The sequence below is a fragment of the Molothrus aeneus genome, chromosome 6 (assembly GCF_037042795.1).
Source record: "Molothrus aeneus isolate 106 chromosome 6, BPBGC_Maene_1.0, whole genome shotgun sequence".
Classification (NCBI taxonomy): Eukaryota; Metazoa; Chordata; class Aves; order Passeriformes; family Icteridae; genus Molothrus; species Molothrus aeneus.
In genome coordinates, this window is record NC_089651.1 from 39,855,418 (window position 1) to 39,883,340 (window position 27,923).

At 45.2% G+C, this 27,923-nt stretch overlaps 1 protein-coding gene across 2 annotated transcripts; it reads right to left on the minus strand.

Moving 5' to 3' along the window:
• Positions 1 to 750: 750 nt before the first annotated feature.
• Positions 751 to 27,764, minus strand: NEK9 (NIMA related kinase 9). Of its 2 annotated transcripts, XM_066551761.1 has the most exons (23): positions 27,533 to 27,764; positions 27,089 to 27,118; positions 26,107 to 26,284; positions 23,205 to 23,260; positions 22,264 to 22,334; positions 18,405 to 18,510; positions 15,306 to 15,437; positions 14,219 to 14,329; positions 13,592 to 13,656; positions 12,559 to 12,609; positions 11,713 to 11,905; positions 10,341 to 10,485; positions 9,158 to 9,358; positions 8,729 to 8,775; positions 7,742 to 7,897; positions 7,206 to 7,314; positions 6,515 to 6,676; positions 5,968 to 6,138; positions 5,696 to 5,755; positions 4,943 to 5,133; positions 4,553 to 4,717; positions 3,666 to 3,878; positions 751 to 3,266 (listed from the first exon to the last, which is right to left on the minus strand). In XM_066551761.1, the coding sequence occupies exons 1-23, from the start codon at positions 27,719 to 27,721 to the stop codon at positions 3,144 to 3,146; spliced, it is 2,925 nt and encodes a 974-aa protein (XP_066407858.1). In that variant the 5' UTR covers positions 27,722 to 27,764; the 3' UTR covers positions 751 to 3,143. The 2 variants fall into 2 exon arrangements, with proteins under 2 accessions (XP_066407858.1, XP_066407859.1); XM_066551762.1 differs by lacking the exon at positions 27,089 to 27,118.
• Positions 27,765 to 27,923: the final 159 nt, after the last annotated feature.

Genomic DNA, 27,923 nt, shown 5'->3' on the forward strand with positions numbered 1-27,923 from the left:
CAGTATCCAGAAAGTCTCTGATAACTGGTTTAAAACTTAGTAACATGTCAGACCAAGTATCAGGGTCAGCACAGAGATTTAGGGTGCTGCTTTGCTATCATGGTTAGTTACCCTGACACTACTCAAGCTGTGTTACTCATGACAGCTCAGCTTCCTCTTTTGCTCCTGCAGTACAATCCCCCTCTCAGAGACATGCCGCATTTTCAGCATCCAAATCTCTAGTGGATTTTAAATCTTTAACTCTGCTCTGCCTGTCAAGATATTTCACAATTTAATACCATTTCTGATGAAAGTGACAGTGTGCAGGAACAGTTGGCTGAGCAGGTGTCAGGCAGGTTTTCCCTTCTCTAGGCCTTAATGATCAGTGAAGATATTCTGAGAAAAACAGGTACTTCTTTTCCCTTTAAGCCTCTCTTCCCATTACTCATTTCCCCACTTGGCATTCAAACTGTGGAAATAAACACACACACACAAGCTCCTGACGTCACTAGGAGGAGATGTAGCAGTATGAGAAAAGAATGGGTTTTTTGTTTGGTTGTTGTTGGTTTCTTTTAATGAAGGGACACAGAAACTGACTTTTTTTTTTAACCAGAGCAAAGAATCTAAAAGCCCTTTCACCCTCTTTCTATAAGCAAAAGAAAATAACCAAAACCAGAACGCCAAAAAAACAGATGACTGTATGAATATTTCCCTTTCCTTTCTTGGGAAAAAAAAAAAAAAAAGACAAGAAAAGGAGTTCAAACACAGGACTATGAGTTTAAACATTTATTTAAACAGAAATTCCAAACCACTCCACCCTTTAACCTTTCAAAGAAAGACAATGACAAACTAGTTTTCAGCCAGAGTGTCAGAGCAGGCATAAGTTGTGTTCCACTACAACAACTCAGTAGCAATACTAGCAGGAGACCAACACATATGGAGCTAGCACTGCAAGAAGGGGAGAAGTAAAAAGGGTTTGAAACTGCTCAAAGGCACTTCTGCCTGCCTGCCTTTCCATTTTCAGCCCAAGACAAAGGTGCTACCTTTAAACTGCTTTTTTTTTGTTGCATAGCTGGCTGGTGTGAAATCTGTGTTCTGTAACAGGCACAACCTGGATAGCGTGAATCCTCTAAGGCACATATGAGATTGTGGAGCACAGGGCATCCTCTGTCAGGAGCCCTAATCCTCCACTAGATCCAAGGGGAATCCAGTCTGTGCACCTAGCTTCCCAACTGCAGAGCATTGAGAAATGAGGATAGCAGTGCACTGCAGGAGAGCGACTCTCATCAGCTTGGTGCTTGCTTATTGGACATGGCTCAGGCTCAACGTTTCAGTCCTCAAAGGCACTGTTGCACTTGAACAACGACCCTCAAGCCGGGACCCTAACCTGAGAACTGGCTCCAATGCACGGGGGGGGGAAAGGAGAGCAGAGCCACAAGGGCAAACAAGCCTGGCTGTACCAGGGCACCTGATTCTCACTGCCTCCCAGGAGGGCTCTCCTCCTGCTCTGCTTCTGGTAGCAGTGGACAGGCACTCTGGAACGATTCTTGCCCTGGACACTGCATTGGGAAGACAGCACTTGATTCAGCTCCCAGATACTAGCAATAGGCACCAAAGAAGTATTTAAGGAGCATTATGTTACGAGCAAATGGTTTGGCATCCACCTCTAGAGACAAATGGGGAATGCTGGATTCCCCAGAATAGTCTCTCAAAAGAAGCCTGTCAGAGGTGATATGATATTCACCTCCAGTAGACCTAAGGCAATTCTAGTAACATGCCATCAATGGGGATCATTTAAACCTGATGAAATCATAATCCCACTCTCACAGCAAAGGTGAGAGGAACTTAGGACTCCTTGGAGGCACCAAGGCAGGGGAGGCTAGCTGCTCCCGGGGATCCTACCAATCCCACAAGCTTTACTTCAAAGTCAGTTTGCTAATAAATTTAAGGGGAATAAAATTAACCTTGTTCTCTAACAGAAAATGAATAAATCTTGAGCATCAGACCATGCCTCTTCCCATCTCCAATTTTCTTGGGAAAACGTCTCACTTCTTGAAAGAAGGTGAATTCCGGACTAAGATTTGATCATTCATGGTCTTTGGAGAAGGCTGCATCCTGAGACCACAGCAGTAGTGACCTATTCTGGGTAGGAAATGGCATTCCAGCTTCATCAGAACACTGAGTGGAAAAACACGGATTTTTCCCACACCCACACAGAGTGTAGGCACAGGGACTGAGCAGAAGAGAAGCCAAGCAGGGAGCAGCTACAGGCTTATGCCAAGAAACCAGAAACTCTGGCACCCAAACCAAGTTAAGCAGCTGGAGCAAGAAACAGGTAACTTAGTCTGAGGCCCAGATGCTTGGCATCTGGTTGGGAGACATGTGGTCTGAAACCAAGAAATACAGATCCAATCTCAGACAGTCCTCACTACTGCTATGGGAAACACCCGATTCACTCATCTTGGTGCATCGCCTGGAAGTTGGAAAGCCCTCAGCACCCAGAATAAAGCCTTCAAACTCTGTCTATACAGACCAGTGGACTCAGCCATATGGCCAGAAGCTATGCTTCGAGGCCAGGGACATGCTGTCTACCATCATGATCTCCCTAAGAGGAACAACTCCACTGCCTCCAGAATGACACATTCGCTGGTCCCTCTGCGCCTGAGCAGAGGGAAGCAGCCTCACTGCCGGGGCCTTACCACGTGGTAAGGAGAGGATCCTAGTCCTTCACCCCTCTGAAGTGAAGGTGGCAAGTCTTAGGGCTCAGCCAGCTTCAGTACAGAACATGTTTCCTCCTCTCATCTAGAGATGCAGTGATGAATACTGGGGTCCCAAAGGCAGCTCCCAGGAAACAGTGAAACAATGAAAGGGCCACAAGCTGCTACTGGAGCCATCGCCATAATGGGGCCGTTCTGCCTCACATGCAGAACTGACAGGTAAGGTACAAAGAGGAGCTGCTGCTGCTTCAATCACTGAGCTGGCCTAGAGCTCAAGGGCCCTCCCCCTCTCAAACTCACTCCTAGTTCATATCAAACGTACATGGGTGCTGCTCTGGAGCCTCCGGCCTCGCTCCTTGTCCGCGAGTGACCTGACGCCAGAAAAGCCGCTCTCTGCATTCGGTTAGTGTGCTGTGAAGTTAGATGGATCCCAGTGGGCTCAGGAGACTAGAGGTTGGAGCGGCACGAGTCCGTTCCCAGGAGACACCAGGAATCTGAATCCACATCAGGTTTTGGATCCACTTCCATCTCCTCTTTGGTTGTCTGTGTTCCTTTGGAATGAACCTTCACCTGCCAAAACACACAGCAGTTACCCAAACAGTGCCAGGACAAGCTGCACAAAAGCTAGAAGCTGCACAAGGCCCAGTTTGTGTTCTCCACAGCCATTAGTTACTCTTTGCAACATATGACTGACCATCACTTCTCATCAAGAGAAATAAAGGGAAATCCCAGGTCCTCAAAAGAGTGGGCTGTCCTCAGAGGAAACTCTTTTGGCTTCATTCCTGTTTTGCTACTATCAGAGCCTGCATCAGCAGCTTATAAAAGAAACAGGCATCTTTCTTAGTCCCACCAAATTCTGTTCTGATAGAGATGGCTGTTAAGAGTTGCTCTCTTCTGCACAGCCTCCACAATCTGCAGGAGCATGGTGAGCCCTGAGCACGGATGTGCACCCAAATGACGGATTCTCACCTGCTGCATTTCCTCCATTCTCCTGCAGAACCGCTGGAGTTGGGCACTCAGATGAATGGTTTCCTGCTGCAGCTTCTTCTGATCATCCAGACACTGTAAAACCAGGCCTCGCAGGTGTGTCACCTCCACTTGCAGAGCACTGCACATGCAGCCTGCACCAGGAGATGCATCCTTCCCTTCACCACATGGTAAGGCTGGACTCAGGCAAGTAGGCTGCAGAGACATAGAAGGAAGTCAGGCCAGGTTTGAGTGCAAGGCCAGGAGCTGTATATGCCACAAGAAAAAAAACACGCCCAGAGTGTTATCCCAGCTTGTTCCCTGACTTGCCAACTTTCTAGCAGGCAGGATCAACAAGATGCTTCTCCTTCTGTCCTCTGTACAAAGTCACTAGCTTCCTTCTTTTCCTGGGAAGGCCATTCCTATCCTCCTAGCACCAAAATCCATACTGTTTACCCCCCTTTCCCTAAGTGTAGGATCCATGCCTCCCTTGGGACAGAAAACTCCTGAAGTTAGGTAGTCTCACAGGTTGTAATTTCTCATTGATTTTCTGTATCAATTCTTCTTCTATCTCTGCTTTCTAAATTTCTGTTTTCTGCTAGGCTTCTGAGCCCTCAGCTTCTCTTTTTTTCCAATTGCATTATACACATTTTCCCACAGAACTGATCTCATTACTTTAAATCTGACCAAGAATCAGCTTTGTACTCCCAAAAAATCCTTGAGAATTTTTCTCTTTGCAGCATCATCTCTGATTATTACCAGCCCTCTCTTCCTCATCCAGATGAATTAGGCCTATCCAACAGTCTCTTCTCAGCTCTCCCCATAATTCAAACATTGCCATTTATGGTCCCCAAGAGCTTTTAGCCAAGCATTCACTTTGATAACATTACCCAGGGCTCTGTTTTGGGCTTGTTTAATCCAACGGGTTCCTCAGAGGCCACTTTGAGTCCTTGAAGTTTCTGGTAAGGAAGAGTCTCCTTCTCAGGCTCTGAAGATGCCATGCTCAGAGGAAAGGGGCTGTCAGGCATGGGGATGAATTCAGCATTCTCCAGCTCCTGGATACACAAAAGAAGCTCTCTCAGGCCTGCCAACTTCCTACAGGTCATTTCATCTCAATCGATGCACCAACACCCTCTTGTGGTTAAAATGGCAGCGAGGCCTTAAGGGCTCTGTGCAACACGGCTCTAAGAACCTATCAGAGTATCCCTCAAAGGTGGAAGGGGCCACCCAGCTTTCCCAGCCTAGATCCCCTTTAAGGCATTTCTGAGAAGCCACGTTACCTTCCGCAGCCAGCCAGGGCAGGAGCTGCTGTCAGCACTGTTGCCTCCTGTAGCTTCCGTGGTGCTGATCCAGCCCCCCAGCTCACGATCTGCTTCCATGGTTCCCCGAAAGCCTCCACTGGGATTGGGAGTTTCTGCTTCCTGTTCATGATCCTCTTCCTCTCCTCCCCCAGTTGTGCAGCTCTGAGGCACTAGCAAACAAAAAGGAAAACTTTATACTTTTCCCACCTCTGCTATTCCTGTTGCAAACCCCAGATGGAGCAGAGAAGATGCATAAATGTGTACTGTATGCCCATGGTGAGAGCACATGCTAGCATTATCCCCCTCAGCAGTTTAGCTCCTAACACTGCCTGCAGGCCTCTCCACAAGGGCTTGTGTGCAGCAGTCTTTTGCAGTTTCTTGGCCCCAGCCCTCCCACAGGTCCAAGAAACTGGACTCCACCTCTCCAGCAACTATAGCCCCTTCTCATATCAGTTCCCTTCAGTGAATTCCTCTCAGCTTTTCCTTGTCAAATTGAAGTTCCTCCACAACAAAGGCCTCTCTGCACCCATGTTGTTTATCCTGTTTCCCTTGTTGCTTCCTCGGGTTTAGGCCATCCCTTCCTGTGCATGGCACCAACCAGATTTCTTCCCTTTGAGCTCTTCTGTGAGGCCTTTCAAACACAGAGAAACCATGCTGCAGGACCAAATTTCCTTCACTCAAACTAACCACTGAGTGGACTTAAACCAGAGCTCCTCAGGGCATGTTACTTACCTGTACCAATGGACAGACCACTGCTGTTGGATCGTATTGTTTTGGAGTTCAACACCTTTTCTGCAAGGAGAGAAGCGTGCTTTCAGTCAGAGTTCCACACAGAAAGCAGGATAACTCCTACAAAGCCAGTGTTGCAGGCCTATGGCTCAGAGCAGCTTGCCACATTTCCCCCAGAAATTTGGCCTGTTCTCAGGCAAGATTTATACTCTCCTGGCAAAAGAATATATCATCATAAACAAGATCCCAAAACTACATCCTAAATTTACACTTACCAACAATGATGATGGTGTGCCAGCCACGGCATGACAGGTCTGGAACATGATGCAATGATCCAAATATTGGCCGAGGCCACGAGGTACAAATATCTGAGCCGTGAGTTCTCTCAGTTGAGGTCATTGCCAGACGCCCGTTCCCGCCATTACCCCAAGCAAAGATGTGGTTGTCTGAGGAGAGAGAAATTCGGGGGCTCAATTCCCTCCCTCCTTCTCAGCCTGCAGTTGCTGTAAGGATCAGTCTTTCTGCTGTAGCTGCTATCCCAAAGTATCTAATCCACCAGCTCCATTTTGACAGTGGGAGAACAAACCAATAACAAACCTAACAGGCAGCGACCAAGTCAGTACTCTGCAGCCTTAGGGACAGCAATATCTTGGGCTGCACAGGGGCGATTAACAGGGCAAAGACAGCCCCAGGCCAGGAGGATTTCTTTATTTCAGGGCTGTGCTGCGGGGCTGGTAAAAGAAACAATCAGTAGGAGCCAGTTAACCCCTCTGCAGATTAAGTTTAAAGTAACCCACTGCAACTTGGCAAAGAGCCACTCACCGTCAGTAGCAGCTATGGTGAATTCATCTCCACATGAAACCCTGATCACCTGCTTACCCCCCAAGGGGCCTCCCAGCAGGTTTATTCCCAGGTGCTTCTTATAGTCCCCAACACCAAGCTGTCCACACTTGTTGGAGCCGAAGGTCAGCAGGCGGCCTCGCTCTGCCAGGAGGAAGGAGGAAGAGACAGTCACAGTGAGGGCCCAGCTCTGCAAGCAGCCATGAGACAGAGCACAGGCAACAACAGGAACAGCTCTGCTGAGCGGCCAGCCAGGCTGGAAGGGGACAGTGCCAACCAAAAGGAATGGGTTTAGCCTGGAAACACCTGCCCAGTTCCTTTTCCCATTGCTTCCCTTTTCTGATGCTGGGGGCTGGGACTCCTCACAGTTCTCTGACTGATGTGGCTTGGGCAAAGCCTAAGTTGATCACAAATGATCCCTCTGCTAGCCCAGAGTATTATACTTCCCAAAACTTTTTTTCTCCCCTTTAAAAAAACAGGAAGGCTGACATTGCTGCTTCAGCTGGCCAGGAAACAAGACTGCTGAGAAACAGGAATCCTGAGTTCCTGGAGCAGGCATGAACCTTGCTACCAAGAGCAAAATCCCCAGTGTCAAGGGCCAGGCTGAAAGGGCAAAGTTGATGTAATGTAATTCAGCAACCAGAATTCAGTTCTTACTGCACTAGGCTCTCACCATCGATAGAAGCTGTGTGTGTCTTCCCTGGAGAAATGGTACGGATCTTGTAGAAGGATAGCTGCTTGGCCAAAGTAAGGGAAGTGGCGTATGGCACCTCACAGTATGTCTGACAAAAGATGTGGGTAAGCACAGAGTGAAAAAATCACACATTCATCAGCTAAGACCTACTCAAGCGAGCTCATAGCTGACCACAATATTAAACTTAAAGTTTAGGTTTAATGGACATAAAGTCTACGTTTTAGGACCTAAAGACAGTCCTAAAACAAGTATGATAAAAAACTGCCAGAATCTGTATCACTGGATAAGCCACCAGAGCAGCTCACTCTGTTTCACCACCTCAGATCTGACATAAGCCCACAGGGCAGACAGAAAACTGAGGAACAAATTGCCCCTTCCCACAATCCCAGTATCCATTGTCTTGACTGGAATTAAAGCATTGGCAGGAAGCTAATGAGCACTTTGTCAGAGAACTTCCATTTCCCCATATACTACTGATTGCTGGGAGCTGGAGCCAGGCATCCAAACACACTCACATCATGATTGATTATCCCTGCTGTGCACTGATTCAGGCCCAGTTTGTTGAACTCGTTGAGTCCACATGCCAAGACTTTGCCTGTCTGGGTAAGCAGGAAAGTTCCATCACAGCCACAGTGAACGGACACAATGTTTAAGGTCTTCGGAACATCCACCTAGGTGGAAGAAATACATCCTAAGAAAATAAAAATCCCAACACCTATTACATGGAAGCTGGCACATGGAAAACATATGAGGGTAGAGCATTGGCACAGCTAGTCTGGACATTATCAATAGCCAACACAGTTACTTTGAATGAAGCTGTAAGAATACCATAAAGTCTGTAGCATATGGAAACTCTAGTCACAATGCAGATAGTCAAGGCAGACACCAGTTACCAGCACAGGAACCTGAAATATGATGCATAGGCAACCTGGCCAGATGGGCTCTACAAACAGCAAACACAGTTAGGTGAGCAGGACTGGGTTTGTGTCTGTGCCATGTGGGTGTGATACTGTGTGATCACAGATACTTGGCTTCCTGGCACATCCTTATTTGTTTCTAACCCACAGTGGGTTGGAATACTGCAGTTACCTCAGCACTGTATTTCAAGAGGTTTCTACTTTCAACTAATCTTTAACTCATTATATTAGATTCAAAGACTCGCAGTAGTTGCACTGCTGTGAGTTTCCTCTACAGACCCAAGGTAAGCCATTTGGTATTTCTCACTATGATTTCTACAACATCTGGCATTTCCAGTTCCATCATGGAAATCAGTGCAATGAAGCTCTAAGCTATGATGCTGTCTGGTTTGTGAGTGGTATGACTCTGCCATGATTGCTAGGAGAGAAATGAAGCAAAATGAAGGGAAGAAGCAAAGTTAAAACCCTTGAAAATTCTATAATGTCTCAGAAAAAACACCTGAGCCTCAGAGAGATAGTATTTCCAAACAGTTACTAATTTGGATTTATGCCCTAGCAGATTTTAAGAAGTAGTCACAGCCCTACCTTCTGAGGGGTGTAGTGATCTTCTTCTGAATCCAAGCCCAAGCGTCCTGCATCAATGAAAAGACTGCAGTTAAAATGGTCTTCCCAAGTGCCCATATCTAAGAACTGGTGTTGCCTCTCCACAGTCTCAAAATAATCTCCCTACAGAACTAGAATCTCCCTGCTCCCCTACATCCATCATCGCCCACCAACCCCACTCACAGAACCATTGGGAAGCCAAGTGGCACCTTAGAGCTTTCCAAAGTTCTAAGGCTTCAGTCTCCAGTTCCCCATTTTTAAAGGAAAGAAAGTCCCAAATAAACAATGTTTTTTGCCCCCAGGGTATATACCAGGCAGCCCTCACCCAGGCCCTGCATGGCACACCTGCAGCAGGCCACTTTCCAGCAGGCACGTCCCAGCGCCTTTAGGGATCAGGGAGACCCCACCTACCGTACTCTCCACAGCCCCACGTGTAGACTTCTCTGTTCCTGGTCAGCACTGCCACATGGTTATCTCCACATGAGACCTGCTCCACAGCATTGGTAAGAAAGAAATCCAGCTGCAGGGGCTCAAGCACTTCAGAGCCATAAGCCTTGTCAACGCCAATGCATCCATAATAGTCTGAGCCAAAGGCATACACCTGGCCCTCATCTGAAGGACAGAAGGGAAGCTTGGTCAGCACACGGGGCTCCTGTTAGGCTGCATATTAACTTCTTAGGACATGGTCAGAGCAACTTCTTTTCTGCAATATTCTTCTTTAGTGCAGAAGAATGTCATCAGGAGACTATGGAGCCCTTTCTTGTTCATGTTAAGATGGATCTTACATGACAACCTGTAGCTACCTCTATGCCAAAAAACCTTTGTCTGAACCTGCCAATTTCTTTAACAGTAACGCACAAATTGATTCTGTGGCCGTCTAAGTCACTCCTTCCTCAAAATGAATGAGCTTATCTCTGTCAAATTTCTGCCTTTTCAGCACTGGAAAAATAAGCTTTTTGAGAATAATTTCCATGAGTAAAGCAGAGTCAGATTCTTCTATAATAGACAACACCACACGTAACACATCCTTTAAAGAAGGAGCAGGGTTAGAACTAGAGACAGCTACCAGATGTCAAGCATTCCAAATTAAACAGTAAATCCTAGATACATATTCTTTTTCATCACTGGGTGATTCTTTCCCCACACAGTCCAAAGAGAGTTTCAAATATATCTGCATTCTTGATTTCAGGCTTCACTGTCTTTAGTGTGAGCATGAATGGAGGCAACACATGCACAGGTAAAAGCAGAAACTCTGTACAGACACGTAGATTTGTGGTCAACACCCAGCTTTATCACCAAAAAGTAGCACATCCTTAGCAAAACCCCATCCTTCTTGGGAGTCAATATCTTCCTCTGTGTAATAATGTTGACCTATCTCAAATGTTGAGATACAATCTATCCCAAATGTAATAATGTTGGTACTATCCTCCAAATTGAGGGATGAGTAACATACAGGGCTTTCTCCTTTGTGCATGAAGCTGCTTTGCTAATCTCATGGCGAAAGCAAACACCTCCAACAGCTCAGCAAAGTGACAGGATTTGTCAATGCCTACATATCCTTAATAGTCTGAGCCAAAGGAGTTGCAGCTCTCACCCGTGATGCACACTGTGAAATCATCTCCACAGGACACCTGGCGAATGGCTTTGCCCTGAAGCTTCTCAACATGCTTTGGCTGCCGGTAGGAAGCTCTGTCTCCATGTCCCAGCTGCCCGTGCAGCTTGGTGCCCCCCTGCATATTCTGCAAGACAGAAACCCCTGGTGAGGTTACATTCCCAGAATCCCACAGATGGTGTCAATAGTTAACAGTAAACAACAGAAGCAAACAACAGAAGACAGCAAGGAGCAAGAGAAAATGTTCTGTCTGCTCTTGGGAAGAGACTGCCATCTCTGAACATACAGCAGGCAACAATCTCAGTCGCAGAATGACTTTAGTGCAGTGATGCACTAACAAGGAGGGATCCAGTCTCAGGTCAGCACCTGGTGAGGAATCCCGGCTCCTTCCTCATCTGCCAGGCTACAGAATCTGCTCCCTGCTGCAGGACTGAAATTCATCCTTCAGCTTTTTGAACTACTTTTCTAAATCCTAATGGCTGCAAAGAAATGCACAACCTGAAACAAATGTCATTGACATGGCCTGACATAGCAATTATACAGGAAAATTATATAAAACAAGTACTGTTGAAACAAAAACTACTAAAAGCCAGCTGAAAGTTTTTAGTGGTTGTTCTTGCAGGAACACACAGCAAATTACTCCAAGTTGGTCTCCTCCTATTTGGATCTCTTTCCTTTCTTACTGACTTCTAACCTGTTTTAACAGACTCTGTATAATCAATATAAAAACCCATGGAAGCCAGGAAATGACCTCCATGTGAGAGACCATCTCAACCTGAGAAGACTGAATTCAATTGCTTAAAATGCATTATATGCCAACATTTTTTATTCACTTTAAACTATTCCAGAATTTCCACTCATCATAAAAGTCAGAGCTGTTTAGCATGAGATCCCTCTGCTTTCAGATGGAAGTTGCCTTGCAGATGACAACTGTACTACAAAAAGGTCACTCATCCCACCCATTCTGATCTTGAAAAACCTCCTAGAAAATACAAAAACTGAGACTCACTAAGTCTCCACTGCACGTCTAAGTAGTCAGGAATGGAATGAACATCTCAGGAAGAGATGTTTGACTCAGTGTTTGAGCCTGCAAGACCACCATCTACAAACCTCAAGTGCACAGCAAGTCTCCAAGACACTTCCTGCCACAACAGAAAACGTCTCCCAGAAAAACGCTTGCCTTGGGAGACTTGTGTCGGCCCCAGCTCAGATGGCCTCAGTGTCCACTGTAGTTGGAATTCTCCCTTTCCAAGCTCCCTGCCCATCTGATTCCAACAAGCTCATGAACAGTCAGCAGTAGATGTGAACCCCCCTTTCCCACCCTGACCCGCTTCCTGCAGCTTGTCTCACTTACCACCCAGGTGTAGAGCTCCTTCTCCACCGTCACCACAGCGAAGTGAGTGTTACCAGCACACACCTGGCGGGCACTGCAGCCACTTTTGATGGCATCCAGCTTCTGGGGGGTGGACTTGCCACCACCCCAAACATACACCTCACTAGTGCGGGAAGTCACCACGGCAATGGGAGCCTCGTTCATGGTACTTGACCTGCACAAGACCCCCCCCCACAAAACATACATGCTTTCATGAGTTTGCATTCCCTGTCATCATCCATTTTCCTGCTGTTGTCTAGCAGTTTCCTCTTCACAACCATTCATGGTTTTTATTTTCAAAAATAAAATTCAAAATAAAAACCAAATTCTATTTGATAAATAACAGACAACCAGCTACACATGTCACAGAAGCTAACTGCTTCACAGAGCAGCCCTGCTTACAGGATTGCTGGGAACTGTGCTGAAGCTATGCTATATCAGGTTTTATAGAAGATATTTATTTATATTAATGTAATATTCATCATTCAGACAGTCATGTTCCTCCTGCTGAAGGGAATCTGTGTGAAAGGAGAGATCTACATTACAACTCAGATATGTAGGCTGCAAAGATGACATCCTCAGTAGGACAGATTAGAGCGGGATGGGACCTGCTGAGGTACAGCTCCAGCCATACAAGTAAGTAGGATATAAAAAGGCAGAGTAAAGCACAGGACAATAAGCATGCTACTGCTGTGTCAAACTTCTAGCATTCAGGGATCCTCTAAACTACACTGTTCCATTAAGGTTGTCACAGGCTAACACTCTCAGTTCCTCTCTGGGGAGCTGTTCTCTCCATACTTCCTTTCAAACACATGTCTAAATAATTACCTTGGTCGCTTATTTGGCCCATTAAGCAGCGTGACTTTCTCTTCCATCTCCCTGCCAAGGGAGAAAAAAGATTTTAGGAAACAGCAACATTGTCTATGCAATTTACTGACAAGCAGCACACACAGACTGTTTTCCTTTCCAATAAAATGCTGCTGCCTCTTGGAGGAAGCATGGCAGCTGTTTACCAGCTCGCAGCAATACACAGTAAGTAGGGCAGAAGTAATGTAGCACACAGCTAACAAACTTCTAGAGAGCTGAGGACAACAAACTATGTCTGCATGAAAATGCAGCCAACCAATACCCATATTGCACAAGAATAACCTTAAAAGGCTAAATATTATCAGGATTTGGGCTTTTACCAATGCCTATAGTGAGACAAAACTCAAACTCCGCTGATTACCAAGCAAAAGAGTATTGCTATAAAGGACTAAGTCTGCTGTCCCCAAATAAATAAATGTGGAATAAAAACAGCCCAGAATTACTGTCTTGGTCATGACAAGATAGTGTGTGCAGGCTGATGGTCTAAACTAAGCTAACATGGGCCACTTTCAATGCAAGTCTCTCTCAAAGAGGGAGACAACAAAAGGAAAAAGTGGAGGTCTCTGTATATTGAAAGAATATATATCATTCTCTATACTGAATGATCCATATATTTTGAATATATATATTCAAAATGGCTTTTTCCAACGACTGCAAGAGGATCTCTGTGACTCTTCGTTCACAGAAATTTGAAGAGTAAGAAGAAGCATTCCTCAAACAGTCTCAGAATGGAATACCTCAAGGTTCTCAATACAAAAGCTTCTAAGGATGCAGAGACCTTTCCCACGCACCAACAGAACATCAGACCAGAAGACAAGACTGCAAAACTGCGCTTTTCCCCTAAAGAAAATGAAGTACTTAAATATCTGCCTCACATCAGTCTAAATTCACTGAAGAAGGTTACTATGAAAGCATAAACACCACCAGTCTGCACAACTCCTCCTGTGTTCCCTGTCAGCCATCCAGGTTTTCAGGCAAGACCATCTGAGATTACCTCCTGCGTTTGCTGAGGAGGGGATGTTCGAGCAATTCATCTGCAGTGGGTCTCTTTTCTGGGTCCTGAAAGAAGAAAGCAACAAGTAATTCTCTGGGAAATACTCATCATCTACAAAAAAATCTTGGGCCAGAAGACTCATTCAAGCCTGCATGGACTTCCTTCCTTGACTCCCTTCAGAAGGGAAAGAAATCAATTCAAACATTTAGAGTGAATAGGGATAAATACTACAGATGTGCAGGAGGGACTTGCATGTTCCAAAGGTATTAATACTATGTTTGCTCTCAATAAATTAATTCCCTACAGAAAGCCAGAGCCCTAAGAGACTGTACTGAGATGATGCTCCTACCTTCACAGCACTGCATTAAAAAATAATTGCTTCTGCCAGCCCATTAAATACTCGTGATCACAGTAAACCCAGCACAACTCCAGAGCCTGCAGGACTGAGACAAAGTTTTCAGAGGACTGGAGAAAGCCCAACCTTAGTGATGCCTCAGGCCCCACAAAAATTACCCTGCATCAACAGCTCACATACTGAAACAGGCATGTCATTCCCCTTCACCCATGAATTCCATGGCTGAGACAGCTGGGAATGGGCATCTGAAAGTTATAAAGTATTTCACCAACCTGATCAAGGCAGGAGTTCACCATCTGGATCAGCTCCCAAGAGTAGACAGTGGAATCCACCTCCATGGCACGATTTCCCTGTACAATCTTCACACAAAGGTTCAAGGGATTCTAGGCAGAAACCAGAAACCAGTCATAATGGAACCAAACTGGACAATGTGTCCAATGGGGAGAGATGCCACCACTACTCTCTTCCTCCATCTCTGATCAGGACACATCCCTCTTCTTCTCTTCCTAGCAGGTTCTCCAGAAATCTAATAACAATTCCTGCAGAAATGGTACCTCTGATAGATAGGACTTGGCAACATCCAGCTTTTCACCAAATTCTCTAACAGTGCAGGGAGATCAGGCTTCTCTTTGCATGAAATCTCCTCTGTGGTACATTGCCCTTAAACACAGCACAGCCGCAAAGCCTGGGCTTGAGAGCCATCACTGGAGAAAGTCAGGAAAGGGTGGTATTTTCACATATTCTCTTTCAGGGTTACAAAATCTTGCCTACAACAACTAGCAGCTTCTCCCATCATATGGCACAAACTAGCAAATCACATGTGTCAGCCAGCAATGCTCCTTTCACCCTCCCCTAAGCCAACTTGACCAGACTTCTCTTGCAGCCAAATTTTGAGAAAGAGTAACAGGATCTAATCCTATGAAATGTGAAGGCCAGAACCTTTTCCTACAGAATGCTACACAGAAAATTCACAGCTAGTAATGCTAAAAGGGCAAGAAGACTACACAGTCACAAACCTCCTCCTTGTAGTGAAAAGGACACTTCCTTCACAACCATGATACAAATTAGCACAGTTATTATTCTGCATCTAACAAACATGAGCTGCAGACAAGGGTGGGTTTGGCAGAAGCCAGGGAGGCTGCTGCATGAAGGCAGGAGGGAAATCTGCATGAAGGGTAAGGGGAATCATGCAGACATTTTCTCTGGTTATAGCTGTTACTCTCAGGCCACTGTTTTTTTAATTAGCAGGTTTAAACAACAACAAAAGAAAAAAATGACTGAAGAAAACTATGAGCTAAGTGTGAATCTTAGAACAATAAAAAATAAGGTTATTCAGTTCATATTGGTTTGAAGACTTACAGTAGCATCAAAGGTCCTCTTCAGGGTAAGCAGCTCAAAGATGACACAGCCCACAGCCCAAATATCTGATTTGAAGTTGTATTTCACACCCTGGCAGAGTTCTGGGGACATGTAATATGGAGTTCCCACCAGCTAGGAAAAAAAACATTTAAAAATCAGAAATGATCCAGCAGCTTTCAATTCAGGAACTCTGTACCCATTCTGTTCACACAGGACAGAGCTAGACACAGCACTGGTGATACACCTCCCTAATGTCCTGGAGGGATGGGAACAATAAGCACACTTTTTCTCCTGTCACCCACAAACCTGTCTGGCCCCGAGCTTCCTAAAAGATCCTAGACACCTCTCTTCTCATGTACCTGATATAGTACAGACTTCTCACTAAAGTAATAGTCACAAAAACACAGCAAGGACTTTCCCCTCTCATAAATATACATCATTTAGGGGTACTCAGGGCCTTATGTACTGACCAGGCATATGGAAACCATCACATGAGGCTGAAGAAAAAAGGATCTAGCAAAGCTTCTACATACAGATGCCAGACCTTGGCTATGGAGCCACGCTGATCACAAGATAGTGCCAGGACAAAGGCTGCTCTGTCTCAAAGAAAAAGAAGGGTTCCTTTTGGGTCAGTACATAGAAAACTGGCTTGAGTCCCACCCAAAAGGCCTTCACTTCAGAAGTGGACTTTCCTGAACAATTCCTTTGTGTAGGACAAACACCCCTACCACACAAAAATCCAAACCCCTGCACATAAAAACAAAAGCCTCCCAGGTACTGCAGAAGCAGTGGCTTAGCTCAAAGTCACAACAAGGAGACACAGAACAAACGCGATAAAAGATGTAAGAATGAAGCTTCCAGATGAATGGAGCTCACTCCTTAGAAAGAAACTAGACAGCAAAACAAAGTAAGACAGAGTTTAGAAAAAGGAGAAATATTTATAGATGACCTCTTTTCAACTCTCTCAGCAAAGCTCCAAGGAGCTTTACAAAGCCTGCCCTTCATGAGGCTCTGCAAGTACACTGGATACCTAATGGGCACATTGAGAGTGTGCCATCTCCCTCCCATTTCCTGTCACTGAGCCTGACCACTGCAGAGCTACACAAATCCCTGCCATGGGAAGGTTCAGGAGCCCTGAGATTCTGAGTATCACATAAAGAACTGGGACATTGCACCTAAACCTTTTTTAAGCAAAGGATAATGTAAGCTTTCTCTAAGACAGATGTATTTTCTGTATCTTCTTTGGTAAATGGTCAAAAATGATAAATTAGTGTTTAGTAAGAAAATCAGTGTTTAGTAAGAAAGATGTGAACATTCTACAAAATCACAATTTGACTGCTACAATTACAAATACTGATAATAACATGTTTTGCACTTATTTCCCAAAAAATTGCTTCCAGTCTGCCACTGGTCATTAGGTTACAGATTGAGCAACTAGACCAAAGGATAGCCAGCATGTAAAAATCAAAATATGGTTGAAGGTGTGTAGTTCAAAATTTTTCATATGTGAAAAAGGAAAAAACAATGTTTGCAGGTCTAGTAGGTATAGATGAATACAGACAACACAGGCGAAAACAAACCTGGAAATTCACAGCACAGACTGAACTGCCTCTGAAAGTCAGGCCATGAAGTGTGAAAAACAGAAGTGACTCTACTGCAGTCCAGCCTAGTGAAGGCTTTATGCAGCAGCCTTGAGTCCCCACTTACAGTGGAACTGCACAATAGTGCTCATGTTCTGGAAGGAGACTGGCAAGTATTTAACTACACATCCTAACAGAACACCAATGCCTGGCCTTAAATTGAATGATACAGGCTGGTAAGAGGAAGTGTGAGCTGGCTTGTGTCCCAAACTATAATAAAGGCTTTAGCAGACAGGAACCTCAGACAATGTCTCCCTTTCCAAACCTAACACTCACCACAGAAATTAATGGAGCTGAGAAATCCAAGCTGAACCTTGTAAGTGCCTGCAATACAGCTTACCCTGTGTCATAAGTGGCTGCAAAAATGCTTTCTGGCAGGGTCTGGAACAAGGCCAAGTTTGACAGCCTTCTGGCAGAATTAATCTCTCCTACAAAGCTTTGTCCCCCTTCAGGAACATTACCAATAAGCCATACATCTGGTTACCATAAGAAACACAAGTGCCTTTCTTGCTTCTTCAACAATCCAGTTCAGAGCCTGAATACTAAAGAGATTTGAAACATGCCTGTGGCACAGTGCAATGTCAGGCACACACATCCAAGCTATCTCAGATCCACCTGAGGCAAAATTTACCTGTTAGCACAGCAGCATGACAAAATTACTGTAATTTGTTAAGCTGGCCTTAACTAGCCCAGAGGGGGAGCATTGCTCTGATGTGACTATAGTGCTGTCTCTGTCCTTCAGCTAACACTGCCTTCCTGTTACACAGACTCACCTTTAGAAGTACCGTGCCTAGGGGAAAGAAGAGCAGTGCTCTCTAGCATGGCTACACCAGCTCTGGTACAATTCTATTCCCATAGTGGCACCTATCTTTAGTCTGCTGCTGCTTTCCAGAGAGACAGACCTCCAAAAGGTAACCTGGAAGCAAGGATAACTGGAGGCTGCAACACATCAGCAAATATGGCAAAGTTAGTGAGACAAAGTTAGGAAGTAAAGTTGTAGCAAGGTGGGTGCCAGTCTCCAAGTAATAAGTGACAGGACAAGAAGAAATGGCCCCAAGTTGCACCAGAGGAGGTTTACATAAAATACTAAGAAAAATTTCTTCACTGAAAGGGTCAAGCATTGGAACAAGATGCCCAAAAAAGTAGTTGAGTCACCATTTCTGGAAGTGTTCAAAAAAACCTGTGGATGCAGCATTTGGGGACATGGTTTAGTGATGAACACAGCAGTGCTGCGTTAACAGTTGGACTAAATGATCTTAGAGGTCTTTTCCAGCCTTAATTCTATGATACCATAACACTGAGGGAAATTCTATGATACCATAACACTGAGGGGTGAGGGAAAGGGAAGTAACAGAAAACAAGCAGCAAGAACGTACAGCATTCCCTGGTCTTCTGCAAGGCATGCAGAGATGAAAGAAAAACACAACTCAGTTTGCACACAAAGATGGCAGATACTCACAGTCTCAGCCATAGAGTACTCAGAGTTCAGCTTCTTTGCCAACCCATAGTCTCCCAATTTAATCAGGTTTGCCTTGGTTAGAAAGATATTTAATGTCTTTATGTCTCTGAAACGAGAAAAAGAAATTCAAACACTTGAATACGCTTACAGATTTCACAGTTTTTCACAGATTAATATATTTTCCCCCTAAAATGAGCTACTTGCTACTCTGCCAGCACTCTGTCACACATATGTACACAGAGTTCTCCAAAGGCAATTTTGCCCCAAGTACCAGGGCAGTAACTGCAGTTGTCCATGTTTTATCACATTCCCACACAAACACAACACAGTTGCAGAAGCTCAGGCTCAGACACCTATGTAAAGGCCACAGATCAAAGATAGTTCTTTCTCCCCTCTCAGTTTCTTCTCGTATGAAGGTCATTGAGCAGGTCTTATTTTTGCTAGTTTTATAAATAGACCCAAGCCAGGAGACGCTGAGCTCACTAAAAACATAAGTGTAAGTATGAATATGTATGTATGCAAATATAAACACATACACGGAGGGTGTGAAACAGATGCCACTCTAGAACTTAAGCATAATGTCTTTACTCCTCAAGAAGAACTCTTTATAACAGGACACAGGATTCTAGCCCATGAGTTGGCTGGGCTGACTGAGAAGGCTTAGTCTAGATTTGAAGGGGGAAGGAGGTAAGAGCAGGCTGGTTAAACAAGAGCCTGTGGGCTGCATGCCAGTGTTGGGGGTGAAATCCATAGCCCAGGTGAAGTGCATCTGCACCAACACACACAGCATGGGTAACAAACAGGAGGTCCTGGAAGTCACTGTGCAGCAGGGAAGCTGTGACACAGCTGCCACCATGGAAATGGGGTGGGGGGACCACTGGAGTGCTGCAGTGCAGCTCTTCATAAGGGACAGGCTGCAAGGACAGGCAGTGGGGTGGCTCTGAATGCTGGGGAGTGTTTCGACTGCACAGAGCCCAGGGTCAGAGACAATATGGCTTGGTGCCTGGGGGTGAGAATTAGGGGGAGGATCACCCAGGCAGGATGAAGACCCAGATGAGATTCCACAAGCAGCTGGCTGATGTTTCATGATCACCAGTTTTTGTGGGAGATTTTACCCTGCTGCACGTCTGCTGGAAACTCAGCACAGCAGAGAGGAGGCAGTCTGGGAGCTTCCTGGAAGATGGATGTGGAGATAACTTCCTGACACATCTGGTCAGAAAGCCTACTGGGGCAGTGCCTGCTGTTTCTGAACAGAGAAGGGCTGGTGGGAAACGTGGTGGCCAGAGGCCGTCTTTGGTAGTGACCACAAAATTAGTTTTCAATTCTTGGTGAAGTAAGGAAGGGGGTCAACCAAACCTCTACATCTTGGGAGTTCTGGAGGGCAGACTTTGGTCTTTTCAGGACATTGGTTCAGACAGACCCTTGGGAAACTGCTCTTAAAAACAAAGGGTTCTAGGAAGGCTGGACATATTTTAGGAAGGAAATTTTAGAGATGCAGGAGCAGGCTGTTGGAGAAGCTGGCAGCCCATGGCTTGTGTAAGTGCACTCTTTGCTGGGTTAAAAACTGCCTGGGGGGCCAGGCACAGAGCATGGTGATGATGGGTGCCACATCCAGGTGTCAGTCAGTAACCAGTGGGGTTCCCCAGGGCACAGTGTTGGGCCAGTCCTGTTTAATACCTTTATCAATATTTTGGACAAGAGGATTAAGTGCACCCTCAGTCAGTTTGCAGAGAACACCAAGCTGAGCAGGAGTGCAGATGGGTTGGATGGTAGGGTAGGCTCTAGAGTTGGATCTAGACAGGCTAGATCCATGGGCTGAAGCCAATTGTAGAGGTTCAGTAAGGTGAAATGTTAGGTCCTGCACTTGGGCCACAACAACCTCTGTAGTGCTACAGGCTGGGGGCAGAATGGCTGGAAAGCTGCCCAGCAGAAAAGGACCTGGGGATGCTGGTTGACAGCAGCTAAACATGAGCCAGTGTGTGCCCAGGTCACCAAGAAGGCCAGTGGCATCCTGACCAGTATCAGAAGAAGCGTGTCTTCTTGTTTAAAACAAATAGGATTGCTCCCCTATTCTCGGCACTGGCAAGTCCACACTTCAAGTCCAGTTCTGGGCCCCTCACTGCATGAAAGACATTGAGGGGCTGGAGCGTGTCCTGAGAAGGGCAACACAGCTGATGAAGGGTCTGGAGCACAAGTCTGATGAGAAGCAACTGAGGGAGCTGGGGGTCTTTAGCCTGGAGAAAAGGAGGCTTAGGGGAGAACTTTCCACTCTCTACCACTGCCTGAAAGGAAGTTGCAGCAAGATGGGGGTCAGTCTCTTTTCCAAGGTAACTGATGACAGTTTTCACAAGACGAAATTGCCTCAGGACACACTGGGAGAGGTTCAGGTTGGCTATCAGAAGAATTTCTTCACTGAAACGGTCATTAAGCATTGAATGGGCTGTCCAGGGAAGTGGTAAAACCACCATCTCTGGAAGCATTCAAGAAACAACTAGATATGGCACTTAGTGCTATGGTTTAGTTGACATGGTGATGTTCAGTTTGACTCCTGAAATCTTGGAGGTCTTTTTCAGCCCTAATGATACCATGATTCTACGTACTATGCCCAAGAGGTCGAAAGGCTGATGGCCAAAACTGATAGAAAACTCTCTCAGACAGAGTAATCTGTGTGTAGTTTCACAGATCAACACAAGAGGCTGGAAATAGAGAGGAAGCCCTGGCAGCATGATATGCTTTTTATGGCCAACACTTCTGAACACCCACTTTTCCTAATGTACCATCAACAACTTCCCAGTGTAAGTCAGGAAAACATCAAGTAAAGCAGCACTTTGCATTCATCCACTTGGGGCATCACAAAGCCCTGGGTCACTCTGACAATGTCTGCAGCAGAAAGAAATCACTGCAAACATTTAAATAATTGTTCAATTTGTTATTATGGAAGGATTTGGGGCCACACATGTTCAGAGGTGGTAAGCAGGAAATCACTGCAAAGCAGGAGAGACATGGCATTTGCTTCAGGCCAAAAACTTAGGCACTATTTGCTGAGTGTAGGCTACCAGCCCCTCATTAGCAAGGCTTGCCAATTACTAAAGATTCAGAATGGCAGCAGCCAGGATGCTATCCTACAGAAAACATCCTCACACAGCTAATCCCATAAGTTAGGGCAGCACATGATCCAACTGTGCTGGAGGTGGCTGTCTACATGTGCAATATCTCCCAGAACATCATGGCCTCCTTGAAACACACATAAGATGTGAAATTTACTGCTCCCAAACAGAAAAGGGCAACAAAAAAAAAAGTAATTAGCTACACATTAAAATCTCAGAATAACTGTCAAAATCACCACTACAAGCTAACAGACTGTCCTAGCTTCTTAAGTAACAGGCCACAGAAATAAGATTCAGACAAATGCAGGACAAATCTTCAGGTTATATTAGAGCAATGGACAAATGCAGAGTCTTCATCACCATTAGCCTCCAGGAATTACAGAATGATGTACACATTGGCTTGCAGCTATTAACTCTGGAACAGCTCAGAAGTACCTTTGGCCTGTGGTAAATGCTCTTCCTACCCACTTTAACAAACATCATTTATGTGCTATCGCAATAAAGGGCAAATTTACTTCCTTCCTATGTGGATAAACTCTTTGTTCACACAGCTGCAGTTCCAACTTCAAATACGAGATTTCCTGCACATTTATCACAAGATGGTTTCTAGCCCAATAAAAAAAGGGATTCTTGACATCTAGGAGATCCTATTACACTGTGGAGAGAAGCTTGGTGCTTGCTTCAAACAAAAGAGCAAATAAGTTCTTCACTGACCGCCATGAACTGCACTGGTTTCAGCATGCCACACTTACCTGTGAAGAATTCCAGCTCGATGAATGCAGCTCACAGCTGAGGCAATTTGAAAGAGATACCAAACCACCATCTGCACAGGGAGAAATATAAGTATAATGTGAGGCTTGAAAAAAATTAAAAAACCACAAAACCCTACACGTCCCTGTCCCACTGAGGCACAGCAAGATGGCCTGGCCATACCATTTAGATGCCCTTTCAGAAGTATGAAAATTTTAGAATTTTCTAGTTTGGAAATCTCTAAAACAGATATTTCCATAGGTAGATTGTTCTACTTCCATTCATAGTGTCTGTCCTGACAAGCATTAGAGATCCAATAAGTGAAAAGACTTCAGAATGACAACTAATGACCACTTGGGAAACACCTACAGTTGTGCTCTCCAAAATATGAACTGGGACCATTAAATACTCTCCATGAGCCAGAAAGCCTTAGAAGTCACTATATAAGACAAGTAAGTGTAATCTAAAACTAATCAGCTTGGCATGCAGTGAAAGCAGATGGCAAACAGTAAGTTTTAAATAAAATAAAGACAGAAAATGAGAAGAGCAAGATAGATTCAATGAAATTACTTGAAAAAAAATATGTACAAAATTGTTAAGAAGGGACAGAAACAGAGGGTCTACTAGGAAGAAACACAGAGAGGTTTAAAAGTTAAATGTTTGCCAAAATGATAAGGTGAAGAAAGCCAGCTCTCTTTCATTATTCCTCCCTTGGAAATATATACTGCTTATAGACAGTTTAAAAGGAAAATAAGTTTCAGATAGTCCATAAATGCTTGCAATATTGAACAAGGAGGATACCAGCCCCCAGATAAACACAGAAATTCCCCACCATCACAATGAAAAAAATTTGAAGAAATACACAAATAATCCTACAGATTATTTGTGTACTTGCCAGAACATTAGGCCAGCCCCACTGCTCCCTCAAACCACTCCAAATTACCTCTTCTTCAAATAACTTGTCTTTCTGTCGCAGAATCTTATCGTAGAGGTTCCCTCCTGTAATTATAAGTGAGTGAGAAAGACAGAGATGTTCATCTTAGTTAATGGCAGCAGTTACTCTGCTCAAGTGCTGCTGGGAATACTCAACCCCCCTAAGAGATCTGATCCATCACTACAGCTCTCTCACAGCATTCTTCACTTAAACTCATCAGGCACTCACAAAATTAAGTTCTTCTTCCATCTAAGAACTTCAGTGTGTGTTTAAGCCTAAGCCGAGACAATTCTCTAACACCACCCTTTAATACTCTCTGAAAAGCAAACCAGTAAGCTCAGCCAGCAGTCCCTACTTTTTTATTTATCTTTTTAAGTGTTTTCTTGGAGTATGTAAACATGTATTAGGTGTACACCAAAACACATGAGATTGTCCTGTTCAGCATTATATATACAAATAATACATTAAAAAAGAGAAAGAAAACAATTTTTAAGTCAGAGTAGTCCCTGAAAGCACAATTTACTGTCTTTCCCTACCTATTCCCTCTGGACTGGCCTCTCCTTTATCTGCCTTGCCAAATACACTGGTGCAGAATTCACAAAGCACTGACAACAACAGTACCACTAACAGAAGCCTGAAATCAGCAGAAATCTTTGGTGCACCCCATGACTTTAAGAGAGCAGACTGAAAATCAAGGAGAGCTAAAAGAAATTATGCTGAGGGCTGCAGGTATTTAAACTCCCTGTCAGATCAGCACCCAAACAGTAAATCCCAAAACTCTGATCACCTCCTGCTGTTATTCCAAATCCCAATTATCATATATTATATATATTTCTTCTCATTCAGCCTTGCTGTAACTTCTCAGCATTTCTTTTTTCTGCCTTATGTTCACATTTACAAATTAGCTACAAACCACTTTCACACTCACAATTTAACCAAAGTATTCACTTCTGCCTCTTCTTATGAATATCTTTTCTAACCATTCAAACTTTGCAGGTTTTTAGTCAATTGTGTTTTTCATCTCTCTTTTTTTTCTCCCATCTTTTTTGCAGCTTTTTGGAACAAAAGAGCAGCATGATAGGTATTACATTGCCAAAATCCTACCCAAGGAGACAAGTTAGCTCTTGACTCACACAACCAATACTTCTATGCACACATACAAAAACCAAATTAATTTTGTATTTGTTTCATCTACTCACATCTAACCTTCCAATGCAGGTTATTCTCTTTTCAATTACTGTATTTTATAGGATATTTCTTTCCAAATGTATTTCATTTGTATTCACTGATGTTATCCCATGGTAAATCCAAGTCTTACAGTACCACGATGTACACATGGAACTAAAGGCAAATAAATCAATAACTTGCCTTCCTCCTCTGTAAAACAGGGGCAACATTTACTGAAATTTGAAATTCTTTTCTAGATCTTCAGAAGAGACAAGCCAATTAAACAGTAAAAACTTTGGATTCTGAGAAGTGTCTGAAAGTGACTAGTCCAGCTTTACTTTAAAAATTACTCACAAATTATCTTGGGCTTGTACACTGTAAAAAAAAGCCAAAGAAACAACTATTTATGCATTGGCACAACCACTACGTGGAAGTCCAAAGAAGATTTCCTCTTTCTCATGTCCCTTGTTCTCTGCCATTCAGACACATTCAGGCAACACCAGCTATACACTCATCTCTTGGTTATTATCCCAAAGCCAACAGAGGCATTTACAAATGTGCACAGACATCAAGACTACACAGCTTTTCTCTATGCCCTCCAACAAATTTATCATGGCCTCAAGCATGCAGTCTTTCCACGGCAAGTAAGCAATTGACACAGAGAGAGAACGCCTAAAATAAAAGGCGCCTCAAAGAGCTAACATTCCCCTATGCTTGCACTGGACTCCGTCCTCCATAAGAACAAAAAGCAGAGAAGAAAAACCAGCTTTGGCCAAGCTGCCTACCATGGTATCTGACACCCTTCTAAAGGACCTTGCACAACTCTGTGGTGCTCTCCAACCTGTTCCAGTGAAAGCAATCTGCTGTATAAGGTAATCACAACACGACTATACTCTTTTCCAGCAAAAAATGTTTCTAGCAATGAGCCAAGGCTTAATGCAAGCCCTATACAAACACCAGATACTCTGCCTGGGGAGCTGTCCCACTCACCCAAACAGAAGCCACACTGCAGTTCTAGGCATGTATCCTGTTCCAGCAGTGTAAACTGTCTATGGGCTCCTCTTCCTGCCATCTAAGAGCAACAGCTGGTCACAGCCTCATTGCAAATCCTGCTCTCGCTCCATCCGAGCTAGGATTGCCTTCCCTACCAACTCTAAACACCATCATCTGAGCTACTCTTGGACAGAATTTCAAAACTTTCTCCACCACCAGAAGGACCAGGTTCATTGTTTGGGGTTTTTTAATAGCAAATGTAAAAGCTGAAAGCAGAAATCAGGAAAAAGACCTGACTGCAGCGTACCACGACATTTTTAAGCTCTGATTTATAAATGCCAAATTATAAACCTTTTTAAGTAACAGTACTGAAAAAACAGCCCCACTCTACACTGCTAGAGATGCCCAGAGAGTCTCCCAGTCTATTCCCACTGCCCTCCTAAAAGAACACAGCAAGATGCACTGGAAGTGTTTATCACCAATAATCCACTCCTTTCAGCACACCAGCCATTCAGAAAACTCAAGAAATCATCAACTGCATAGACTGCCTCCACTAACTACTGGGCTTCTTTTTTTAGCATCTGAGACACAAATCAGAAGGGTTCTCAGTCTCCTCTTCAGGAGCTATGCAGCAGAATTCACCACCACTCCTTTGCTCTCCAGAGCCCAGAAACACTTGCTGCTGGTTCTGCAGGAGAGTGACCCAGACACATGGCAGCTGCCTGTTCACAGATGGGAGTAGGGATCTCACCATTACAGTATTCCAGCTCAATCAGGAGCGTGGTGTTATCCATGAAGTGATTGTAGTATGCAATGATGTTCTCATGCTGCAACAGGGCCAGGATAACGATTTCGTTCAGAGCATCACGACGCTCCTTTTCTGACAGCCGGGTCAGGTCCACCTCTTTCCACACTACAAGCGAGTCATCCTGAAACACAAAAACATCTTTCAATTAAAAACACACTCTTATGAAGAGAACAGTATGTGCCTTTATACCAGGGAATTAAAATACTAGGAAAATTAAAAGACTTTCCTGTCTCTTACATATTTCAGAAAAATATTCCTCACAACTTAAGTTTTGATGTTTGCAGTTTGTCATTAGAAATAGTCATGGCCTGAAGCCATCTTGCTAGCTGGCCAACACTCACTCTGGGGAAAAAAAAACTAAAACCAAACACCAAACCAAGGGAAAGACACACGGTTTGTCTTATTTCAATAAAGACTAAACTTACTCGAGTAAAGGGAGAACACTGTATTTTTAGTGCTGTAACTGTAGGATATTGTACAAGAGCATAAGCTGTTACAAATATTCAAAGGAAAAAGCCTAAAGAAAAATAAAACAAAACAAAACAAAAAAACAAAAACAAAAACAACAACAAAAAAAAACCAAAAAAAAAAAACCAAAAAAACACCTCTCCAAAACAAGCCAATAAGGAAACCAGAATGAATTTAGATTTAGTTTGCTCTTGTTAGGCCCACACACGTTATCAGGCATGCTATGAGTGATCTCTCAAGTGAACAGTGTTCACTTATACCTGTGCAAGCCATGGCACCTCAAGGTGGCCAGAAAAAAACTGAAGAACTTTCCTTTGGAACTAAATCAAGCATTTTTCCTTGACAGCCACTAAAACCACAACTACAACTGAACTGGATGGTATTGAACGAGTTGGGAGCAACTTCTCATCCAGTCTCCCCTGATTACACTGAAATGCTGAGCATGTGAGACAGTTACCTGTATGAGATGACCCCATGTCCTCTGTAACTGGAACAAAACACAGAAAAATGAGTAGTCTACTAGCGTGGGAAGAACCTCCACATCTCCCTGCCAAACTTCAGGGGACCCAGAGACTGGCAGTGCCCAAACGCTACGAAGCCCAGACCCTGCACTCCCAGACACTGAGGGCTGAAGCTGTCACTTCGTATCCGGGCTGTTCCCAGAGCGGTGCCGGGGGATGTCACCCTGGGGGCTGTCAGTGCCATCCTGGGGGCTGTCGGTCACCCCAGGGGCCGAGCCCAGCTGAGGCTCGTCGGGCATCAGCGCCTTCGAGGACCGGCCCCTGCCGACCGCCCCTCCGGCCCTGGCAGCGGCCCCCGCCCCTCTCGGAGCGGCGCCGGGGCCCCTGGACGGGGGCGGCGGCACGGAGCCCTTCCGCCGCCGCCGGGGCCGCCCACCTACCTCGGTGCGGCGGTACAGGGTGGCCTCGCCGAAGGCGCCGCGGCCCAGGGTGCGGATGGGGATGTAGTGCAGCTCCTCCTGCTCGCCGGGCACGCCGCCGCCGCCGCGGGAGCCGCCCCTGCCCGAGGACTCGTTGCCGAAGTCGGAGCTGATGGAGTCGCAGTGCCGCTCGTACTCGCCCAGCGACATGGCGACGGCGGCCCCGCTCGGCCCGGCGCTCCCTCAGCGCGGCCCCGCGGGCTCCATGTCGGCTCCCGACGGCGACCCGGAACCGCTTCCCGCCGCTGCCGCCGCCGCGACCTCCGCGCTCCCGCCCCGCCGGGCCCGGCCCCCGCCCCGCCCGCCGCCGGGCTCGGGGCGCACGGAGCCGCCGCTGTGCGCCGGTTCACTG

Coding starts and splice junctions, on each gene's coding strand:
- NEK9 (XM_066551761.1), bottom strand. CDS start 27,721: ATGTCGCTGGGCGAGTACGAGCGGCACTGCGACTCCATCAGCTCCGAC. Junction 18,511..22,263: donor CGAGCTGGAATTCTTCACAG/GTAAGTGTGGCA, acceptor TTCTCGTTTCAG/AGACATAAAGACATTAAATA. Junction 4,718..4,942: donor GCCCTGGCTGGCTGCGGAAG/GTAACGTGGCTT, acceptor TTGTGTATCCAG/GAGCTGGAGAATGCTGAATT.